This window comes from Melanaphis sacchari, unplaced genomic scaffold (genome assembly GCF_002803265.2).
Source record: "Melanaphis sacchari strain LSU unplaced genomic scaffold, SCAv2.0 Contig112_pilon_pilon, whole genome shotgun sequence".
Taxonomy (NCBI): domain Eukaryota; kingdom Metazoa; phylum Arthropoda; class Insecta; order Hemiptera; family Aphididae; genus Melanaphis; species Melanaphis sacchari.
Window position 1 is genome coordinate 911,825 of NW_020270434.1, and position 11,500 is coordinate 923,324.

Below are 11,500 nucleotides of genomic sequence, written 5' to 3' on the forward strand. Positions count from 1 at the left end.
AAAAATAAATCACAGTTTATTTGAATATATAAATTCCCTTTATTTTCAATACAAGAATATGTAGTATATTTACTATAAATTACATTTAAGAACAATTTTATTGTTTATTAATAAACAAAAAATTCACTAATAGTAAAAAAATATTATTAGCGACATTTATAAGCAAGTATAAAATAATATCTTTGGTTCATTTTATAACATTTAAAAATGTATTAAATTAAGATACATTATAATATAACGTTTTATTTTATAATTTAACAAAAATGACCACAGAAATAAATAAATATGGTGCATAATAATTATGTTCATTTAGATAATAAGAAAAACAAATTCAAGAAATCAAGTTCCATCAATAAGAACTTTATGAGCAAATTGACTAGGATTTGCCAACAAGTTATTGACTAGTAAAAATATTCTGTACACTAACAGAATGGGTAAATGGCATGGAACTAATTATTCTAGTTTGTATATAAATATAATAATAAATAATATACAATATAAGAGTCAACTGTAATCACAGTAAAATGTCTTAAGAACATTTCATTTAAGTTTATACATTTTGTGTTTTATTTGTTGGCTGTTCAGTCTTAGTAGCATTACTTTCCTTGTTAAGATAAATTTTGTTTACAATAGCTTGATCAATATTTTGAGTCACTCCATACGGCCGTAAATGATAAATTAGATATTCAAGCACATACATATTATTAGGATTAACATAATGGAATGAAATCGCAGTATCTGAACAACAATCCATACCCTAAAAATAATGAAAAAATTAATAAAAAAAAAAAAAAAACCTGACTAAAATTATTTAGTATACTATCAATGTTTTTTTTTTGTTTTTACCTCTACTATTGGATAATAAATATATTTCCAGTACCAAAAACTTGGATCTGTATGTCCAGGTATAAGATGGTGTTCTGGAATAAATGGAAAGAAACGACCACGACCTAAACTATCTCTAGTATCCTCAGCTTTTACTCCAACTAACTGAAGACAAATACCTAAAAAAATATACTTATATAAAATTGTATTAATATTTTAATATACTTATATATTCAGTGCGTTAGTACATTGTTCACAATTATCCTAATTATAATTTCATTTTTTGTGGAGATAATAAAATGGATCTAATGAATAAAAATAATTATTTAATAACTATGTACCCAATTCTATATATATATATATTATGAGAATTTGACATAATTTATGTTGATAAGTCAAAAACACCTCCACCAAGAAAATATATACACTTAAAATTTATATATCCAAACATTTTTATTTATTAATAAAAATTAACTAACCAATTTCTACATCTTCAGCTCCACCATTATCTTGCCGACATTGTTTATGAGGTATAGCTTTTTCAACAAACCTCTTAACTGATTCTTTGCTTAGCAAATAACCTAAATGGATTTACATAAATTAAATTATAACAATATTATAAATGGTTTTAATTTTAAATATTCTTAATAAATATAAGAACAATATTCAATATATTTAATAATATACTACAATTACAATACTTATAGTTAATGCTTTAATAAGTGTCTGTTATTAACCTACAAAATATACTTGGTATTTATTACCTGCACCGCCACTCATGTATCCCTGTTTAACATAGGGTTTAAATCTACAACCTAGGAATATTGGATCTTTTGGGTTAAATGAAGTTAACATATACCTCAAGTTCTCAACTATAACATACCTGTGAATAATTATAAAAAAAAATAAGTGTTAAAATGTTTTTTTATTAAACACTGGCTGATTTATTTTAGCTATAAAATAATTATCATGTTAATAATGCACTATTAAAGAATTAAAATACCATTATAAAGTAAATAGAATGATTAATTTTCTGTTATATCAAGTTACGCTATCTACAAAACATACCATTAATACACGGGTTAAAGCCATTTGAAAGGCAAAGGGGGTATTAATTGAAATATTTGAAAGCTAAATATGCAAATAATAAATTTTAAATAACATATTATACACTTGTTAAATAAATATATTATCACTAAGTTACTATGTTTATAAAACTTTAAACATAAATAATAATAAATAATCATTCCATCAACAAATTACTATCAATACTATTAATAAATAAATTATTAGGTATATACCTAAAATATTAATTAATGATTATAAATATTAAATAGTTAAAATTTTAATTTGAAATATTATGGATTGTCGTTAGTGATATTATATAACTCATTAAAGCTATCTAAATTGTAATAATAAATTTAATTTAATTAATAAATATTACGATAATATTTTAATTTCAACAGGAAATATAACAAAAAACATGATATACTCAGAAGTCTTATAAAATTCTTATTTTAATTCTTTTTTTTTCTTTTTTTTCTTCAACTTCAATAAAGTTCTTTATCAACCATAAATTATTTCTTTTTTATCTTTATTATTTTTATCATTTATAACGCTAGAAAAATTTCAATCCGTTTTCATTAACCGTTTTTTATATTTACTTGCCGATCACATTAAACAATAATATTTGAATAAAAAATTCTACATATCATGGTCCGAAGGCAAAATAAAAAACCAATCACGGGCGAAGCTGTGACGGGTCGGCTAGTACTTATTATAAACAGAGGTTTATTAACCTGAACATTATTAGCTAAAAGCAATAAAATATATGCATAAAAAAATTAAAAATTAAATAGTATATATGCAATATTTAATTAGGAATAAGCTTAAACAAACGTATAATATTCAAAAATACTTATGCATTGAATTTTTTATTATTTATTATTATGAAAAAATTATACTTTTAATTTAACTATAAATATTAATATGAAATGGATATGTACAGCAAAAAATAAATATTAAATCTATAGTGAGATGTTAACTATATTTTATTTAAACTTCTTTATAATTATTCATCGGATTTAATGATTTTTTCATGTTATAATTTTGTTAAAAAACAAATAATTATACATTTGGTAGTGTATATTTACCATAATAAAGTACAAATATTTATCAATTATTGAGATAACAACAGATAAAGGAACTGGTCATTGATGACCTTATATGTAGTAAAACAGTGGTGGCCAAACTACGCCTGCCATTATTTAATACAGAACTTATTTGTATACCTATACCTAAAATTCTAATAACTTTAAAGTTTAAGGGGAAATTTCAAATTTTAGGCATGGCAAAAAAAATTTGGTCACCACTGAAGTAAAAGGTTTACTGTTCAACATTTTTTTTTGTTGATTTGCTAACAAAATATGAGTTATTAAAAATGAAATCCTTAAATAAACAAAATCACTTAAATATGATAAAATTTAAAAAATATAAATTATGATTTTTTGAATTTTAATTGTATGAAACAAATTTGTGTCAAATCAGGTATATAATGTACAGCTTCCTAAGAAATATACAAATGCGTGATATTTTAAAACCTTTTTATAATAAATGGTGTTTACTTTTAACCAGTACAATACAGATATGTTACAATATTTCATTTGAAAATATAAAATATAATTTTACATACGTGTCATCATCAGCTTTCAATACATAATCATAATCATTATAATGTTTAAAGATGTACTTAAATGCTTCTTTAGTTTTGCCCCAAAGGTATTCTCTACCCTCTTTAACTGGTAATGCAATAGAAGGTAAGCTTTTATCTAAATCATGAGATTAAATTAATTTAATTTAAATAAGTAGTATGGTAATATACAAACCTTCAACAGTGCTCATAAAAAGTAATGTATTGCAACGTTTACCCCATGTGGCTTTTACATGTCTTGCTTTTTTAATATGATTACTAGGACTAGTCATGATCCAACAAAGAACTCTAATTCGTTTTTTAAGCTCTTGAGCCACAAGATCTTCATCTACAATTTAAAAAATAATGAAATATTGTGAACTTAAACATCCCAATTTAAACAGGATAGTACTAATATTTAAATAGTTATTCTACTTAACTTTATGTCAAGTTAGGTCAGTAAATATAACAATTTTAATTAAACGTCACGCTATTATCCTGATATCATAATTTTAATGAGTTTTTATTTCAGAAAGTGCTCTATATATATTGTTTACTTTGGTATTTCATATTAATGTATATTTTATAAAGTATGTATATTATGATAAAAAATTTTATTCTATTTTTTTATTCGTGTTTTGAATATCTTAGGTGAGAAAAAGGACAATACTGTTTTATGGTAAAGTTACCATTAGCAGCAATCGAGGTGGGACTAGAAATTATTAAGAGAAAAACTTCATTTTCTTCAAAAATATAAGTTAAGCAACTAACCATGACCTAATGTCTTAAGTGTGGGATCCATGTTTAGATCAACATGTGATGTTTGGTAATTTACAGTATTATGTACAGAACCTTAGTTTATAAGATGCTCATTTACAGAATAAAAGCTTTTTATTAACCTCTTTGTTACTAAAAACTAGTAAACATGTTATCTCATTTGACATTACTGTAGAATAAAATTCATGAAAAAACACCAACATAAACAAAATATTAGCCATTAATGAATAATATACAAAAATTACAGTGAAATACTTATAAATATCAGAAACAAATAATAGCTAAAAGCTAATTGAATTATGAAAATACTGTGTTTAACCAATAAGCTTACACAAAGTGAGGAACGAGAACATTTGTAGAGCACATATTCAATTAGCACTGACAAGTCATTTTTATTCAGCTTGTGCTCTAAACTATATGAGATGGTCCTACATTTTCTTCAGCCTTTAAAAGTCATCTCTTCTTTATTATTTTCATGCCATTTTCTATCAATTTATTTTTTAGTCTACTCCCTCTCTTTCTTTCTACATTATCTCCATAGTCACTCTCAATGCCTCTAAGTTATTTCTCCTCATAATATATAAACAAAATGTTAAATTACATGTTAGTATATAATATATACAACATCAATACCCTTTTATCTGGTATAATTAAGGGTGCTACTCTTTCATTGTTAATGCTTTTACTTCATATTAATGGTGCTGCTTCAATCTTTCATCATAGTCGCCTCACTATATTTACTAAAAATACGAAACTTATTGTAAAAACTAATCTTCTCGAATCTGACTTTGACCTCTTGGTCCATTGAAGTCAATCCCTAAGACTGTACCTTAATATCTCTAAATACATTAAAATATCTTGCTTTTAAACAATCATTCTAATATTGTCAAATATACCAATATACCATTAATAATATTCCAATTACATTTAGTGATTTTATGCAAAACCTAGGTTTCTACTTTCTAAAACTAAACTCTAAATGGCCATTTACACTACATAATATTCAGAGGATGTGTTATAATGCACTTACAATACTCAGTTTTATTAGAACGCATCTCCTCCAATTCCTAATTAAACCATAAACTAAAGATTAATTGAATGCTTCTTATTTAAAGCTATTTTTAAGTATGAGTCTGTTCTTTGAGACCCTCAATTGAATTTAAATTCACTAGTAGTTGAAAGAGTTCAACATAAATTTTTATCATTTATCGCTTATTTTCTGAAGGTATCTTGTTCTCTTCCACCTTAGACACCTAATATTTTTGTTCCTATAATTATTAGTTGTTCTTGAGTATTTTAAATATTTAATTTTCCTCATTAGTGACCAATATAACCTAAGACAACATCTCATCATCTCATCACTTTCATATTTTTTTGTAAAATTAGTTCTGATTTTACAACAAAATATCTGGTTGCCAAGTACAAAAATTATCTAAAAATTATAGTTAGTTGAACTTACGAAAATGCAATGTCTCATTTTCCCCATGGTCTTTCATAATGACTGAATCATTGAATGAACCTTCATTATCATGTCCATGTGAATGAGGATCATGGTATCTAGCTGAATCATATGAAAACTTCGATGGAAGTATTTTGATATCTTTGAAATGGCATTCAGTAATGGATATTGTAGTATAAGCAAAAAATATACCAAATATTACACCAATACAAAAGGTTAATATGGCATTTTTTTTAATGCCCGGTCGGCTAAAATATAAAATATCTGTAAAAAATTAATTTTATTAATATTGTTAATAATCAGAGTATAAAACATATATAAATTCTTTAGTATTTATAATTATTGTTAAACTGGTACTATTTATTTTTTATTCATTTGATTATTTAGATTTTTTAATCTACACTTCTGCGATAACACAAAATGAAATAAAGTAAAAAGAAACAAAATAACAATTGTTATTTATAATTAATACATAAAGTAGGTATCTATAAATGTAAAATAACTATACATAAAAAATAACACAATTCAATATTTAATTTAACAAAAATTAGTTAAGAAATTTTACTATGTATTTTTAATGTTAATTAATATGTATATTGTAAAGTTAATTAAAAAATAAAAATAAATTAATAGAAGAATGAAAATAAATTGTTTCAAGAACCAAATTTTCCATAAAACTGACCTCTCTTTTTTGATGGATAAACTCTTCTTATTTTATGAATTTTTTCTAGATGATTGGATCTTGTAAACAACATATTAATATGTAATATATTTAAGAATGTCATATTAAAATAAATCAAAATTAAAGAATTATAAATTCACTTTCAAGAGCTAAGCTAATAACAGAAATATTAAAATATAATATATAACTAACTCATCATGAAATAATGTTGATTGTAGTTTAGTAAAAAATAAAATTAAAGAGGGGTTACATAAAATTGCCTTCCTAAGCTAAAATTAAAAACAAATTGTTTGAAATGAATTATTTGTATTTGTTTTTTTTTTTTTTTTTTTTTTTTTTTTTTTTTAATAGAATTGTTAATGGATAACAATAGAGATAGGATCTCAAGAATATACAACATAAAAACCATAATTTCAAAAGTAATTTTCAATGGAATAACAAATATTGCTTTATGATGTAAATTATTTATGATAAGTAATACTGAACTTATTTAAGAGGCAAAAATAACAGAAAAGCCAAATATACTGTAGTATAATAAATAGTAAATACTAATAAAATAAATATTACCCATAGATATTTTGAGTCTCATTATTTGCTCATTTTTTTATTTTATTTTTTTTTTATTATTTGGTTATCGTCAACTAATCAAAGCATGAGCACTTTTCTATTCAGTATTTAAACTAAACAAATAAGCTAAAAAGATAAAATGTATTATGGAAGTAAATATACACATTAAAGTATTTAAAATTTAAACCCAATAAACATAATGATAAATTTAGTATAATATAATAATATAATTATTTATTTATTTAAAATTAAATAAATTAGTAAAAAAATCAAAATATTTTAACATCACACAATCAATAAGAAACTAAGAATATAAGCATATATTATTTAATTGTATAGATTTTTAATTTTAACAGCATTTGTTTCTTAGATATGTATTGTGTAAACAACAGTTTACCCAGAATGCTTATCAGAATACTTTATCTTTATGTTAATAAGTACCACATTAGGAAATTCTTATAAATCATACATACCAATAGTATTATTATTACCTATATACATAAATATCATATACCTATGTATAATGTATAACCATTTTTAATAAATTTTATAATTTGAACTAATGTGTAGTAAATTTATTAATTGCATTTATATATTTTTTATGGATATTCAACTTATAAAGTAAAAACCAACATATTTGGTTTAATCATTTTATCATTTGCATATTTAATTGACTAAACAAAAATATTTTATATTTATTGTTACTGACATATTTATTTTAGTATTAAATAAAACATTGAAATTTCATCTAAATTAATTAAACAACATCTTAAAAAATATAACAAATAACATTTTGAAACAACAAAAAAAATGCATTAAATAATGAAATAACTTTAATAAATTTATAAAAAAAATAAATACATTGAACTGTTATTTTTGAAAAAAACAATTTAAAACTTATTTTTATGTTTATACACATGATAATACCTAAACCTACTTTCTAAAAGTATATTATTGTTAAAATAATGTGATTTTTTTTTTTTTAATAAATATGAATTGAATTCCTATACTAGTAAAATACAATTAAAATTTACAACTTTAACATTTTTAATACATTTTATTCAAAACACTATGTTTTGTTTTTTACTAAACTATAAGATATAAAAAATTACAGAATTTTATAAGTAACTATTTATTTATTGAGTCATTATTTAGTATGATAAATTAATTAAAAGAGTTAAAGAAATACTGAAAATAAATAATACATAAAAAATAAAATTTTCTTACCACTTTTCATTGCTGTTAATCACTTTCCTAATTTGTTGGCTAATTCTGAAAAATATTTATTTACAGTATTATTAATTTGTATTTTGTTTTAAAAATTTATAAAAATAAATCACAGGTTATTGAATAGTTATTAAATTATAACTATGAATAAAATTGTGTATTACTAATTTTATCTTAATTTTAACCAATTTAATTTAGGATTTATGCAGAATGCTCGGTTTTAAATAACTGAATACTTAACTATAGGATACAATAAAAACAATTAACCAAATCAAATAATAGCATAACTGTACAACTACAATATAAGTATTAATGAATTACTCACATAGACAGTCTTAAACTCTATTTTAGAACTTATTGTTCATTAAAATGATGACAACAAAATAATAATCATTATAGTTTAATAAAAGATAGAATATTTATTGAGATATTAACTATCTAAATGAATAATTCATCATATTCAAAACATATTTAATAACTACTTGTTAAGGGGATACCACAAAAGACCACTTAAAATAATATTAAAACTAGGAGGAGAACCTACCTACTCAAATGTTTTGACCTTTATTCACTTACAAATATTTGCCTGTTAAATGTTGAAATTGTTAAAATGTTTATTTTTTTAAACTGAATTACAATTGGATTACATTTTATTTAAAATATTTTAATAAGTTACATCTATAATAAATACAATTTATTAATATAAAGCATGTAAATGCTTATTAAAATAATTAAATTAATAGACAATTATATGTCATTATGATGAAAGTTAACACCACAATGATTTAAGTCACTATTTCAATATACTATTATAGGTAATTACTGTATATAAAAAAGAAAGAATGATTTAAGAATTAATATATCTAAGTACTAAAGTACTTATACCATTTTACACAAAAAAATAATAATAAAATAATGTAATTCTATTACCTATATACATTTTATACTAATTTAGAATTGATTAAAAATAACTTAAAAATTATATTTAAACAAACAAAATCTTTTGGAAATTTAATTTTTCTACAACTTCATTGCACCTATCTATAGCTTAAATTTTAAGAGATATGTATGTTTTCATACAATCATAGTTCATAAACAAGGCTCAGAACTTATAGCACTTAAAATCATTAAAATAAGCGCTAAAAAACATCATTATAAGCACTCAAATAAATATTTAAAAAATTTAAATTTGAGCAAAAACATTTAAGAATTAAAAAAAAAAACTTTCTTTTACATAATAAAGTAGGAACTAAGGTACTAGACATAATTTGTAACTGTGCTAAAAATAATTTAATTAAAGATTACAAAAATATCAAAAAAAATAATTAGGAAAACTTTTAACTAAAAAATCAAAAAAAAAATAAATAACTCTTTACATTATAAAAAAATCAAACTTCACTATCAAGACATTTTGCCTTATTATTATTTATTCTATCATAAACAAAATTGCAGGAAAAAACAATAAACAGTAAAAAAAAACTGGTCAAAAAAGCAAAAATAATCAGAAAAACTGAAAATAAGTATTTTTTTTGAAAAATCGTTAAAAAAAGCACTTTCAAATTCCATAATTGAACGTATTGTAACATGACATAAACTACCATACCACTTTGCTACATTTTAAATCAATCTATAAAAATAAGCAAATGCTCTAAGTCCCGAGCCCTGTTCATAAGCAATCAGAAATCATAACAATTTTATATTTAATTAGTAATTCAATATTTAATTATATAATAACTAAGTTTTTAATTACTAATTATTAGTTAAAAATATTCAATTACTTATTGAATATGAAACAGTTTTAAACACTATCCGTACATTTCTTTGAGATAATTATAATGAGTAGTTTTAAAATCCTAAGTGGCCAAGTCTTGATAATAAATACTAATATTAAATTTGTAATAGTAATCAACAGATGATAAAATATTTTATGTATTATAGATATTTTATAAATGCTTTGATGGCATATTATGACAATGCTTGTAAAAAAAGATTAAACAAATAAATTGCTCTGAATATTTTTGAAAAAAAGGTAAAAAATTGTGTATTTAATGCACTCACATCACAAATTGAATTAATTTGTCGCATTGACCTTAGCGCATCAAAATCGACAACAACTACAAGCGTGTTGTATGCCATTTTAAGGTAGGTAATATTAAAATATACCTACCTAATAAAATTGTAATAGCTACAAGAGGAATTTGACTCAAATCACGTAACACAAGCATCCAGTGTTGTACCTACCATAGTAGTAACACAGACAAAGAGCAGCAAACTGTCCATAGGTATAGTCTTTCTTCGTTCACTTCCATCCTATACCGAAATTTCGGGACCGAGTGTGACCGGCATAGGGTTGAAGACCGAAGGCTTGGAGACGTTCGACGGTGGTTTTGGTCCGTCGCAAACAACGGACATGACGATCTCGACAGTGTGCGACGACTGACCGGACAAACGATGTCGAATGTCGATATTTTTTAGCAACGGAGAGGAGGAATCGAACCGAACGTCACGTGCCCTGCGGTGAAATGAGCTTGAAGTGCTTTACGATATCGGCATAATATTATCGTGTTCGACAACAACGCGTTTCTCGTCGGTCGTTCGTCCGGTCGCCGTGCTCGCAATGCTTAATGGTTACGATAATTTTTGTTTAATTTATTACATATTAGGTACATCGTTATAACATAATTATTCATTATCAGTGCGATACATTACGGGCGGCCGAGCTGTTGCCTATTACACGCACGGGAAGTTTATTTTAATATTTTTAATTTTATCGCTGTAACAGCCAATGCCGCTGAATGCGATAACGTAACCCCTCCTCCGACGTTTAACGTTATTGGCAATTAAAGAAGTTAAAACGATCGGTTTTCCGAGGATGATAGCAAACACGACATTAAAATTACTATTTACCATATACTACTATCCACTGACATTTTTTGTCTGTTTCTCAATCCGCGGACACCGAAACCATAATAATAAACTCATCCAATATGGTTGGCGGGCACCGCGAGAACATGATATATATAATATAATATATACAGTGTGTACGGTAATCGAGCATTCATATCTTTCGCAGAGACCTGATATTTGAATTCTGTTTTGTAGTTGTTCGACTGACATAAAATACACATTTTTATGGTCTTTGATTTTTACTTAAATAGTCACGCGCATGGCATATCAACTTTTTAATGGCAACCCTGCTTTAACCACTAATTATTTTCGCCTATTTTTAATGAATTTTTAGCACACACGTAACTGGAACGGGAAGTACAACAGC

At 23.9% G+C, this 11,500-nt stretch overlaps 1 protein-coding gene across 1 annotated transcript; it reads right to left on the minus strand.

Annotated features, from left to right (window-relative positions):
• Window positions 1–269: 269 nt before the first annotated feature.
• LOC112603873 (glycoprotein-N-acetylgalactosamine 3-beta-galactosyltransferase 1) lies at window positions 270–10,409 on the minus strand. Its single transcript, XM_025352669.1, has 9 exons — window positions 10,394–10,409; window positions 8,227–8,271; window positions 5,751–6,014; window positions 3,711–3,863; window positions 3,518–3,653; window positions 1,590–1,708; window positions 1,305–1,406; window positions 847–1,004; window positions 270–757 (listed from the first exon to the last, which is right to left on the minus strand). The coding sequence occupies exons 2-9, from the start codon at window positions 8,234–8,236 to the stop codon at window positions 551–553; spliced, it is 1,149 nt and encodes a 382-aa protein (XP_025208454.1). The 5' UTR covers window positions 8,237–8,271; window positions 10,394–10,409; the 3' UTR covers window positions 270–550.
• Between the last annotated feature and the right edge of the window lie 1,091 nt (window positions 10,410–11,500).

Bases quoted from the DNA above. Each gene is read 5' to 3' on its own strand.
- LOC112603873 (XM_025352669.1), bottom strand. The intron at 3,654-3,710 runs GTTTGTATATTA...CTCATGATTTAG, and splicing joins TTTTATGAGCACTGTTGAAG to ATAAAAGCTTACCTTCTATT. The intron at 758-846 runs GTAAAAACAAAA...CATTATTTTTAG, and splicing joins TTTATTATCCAATAGTAGAG to GGTATGGATTGTTGTTCAGA.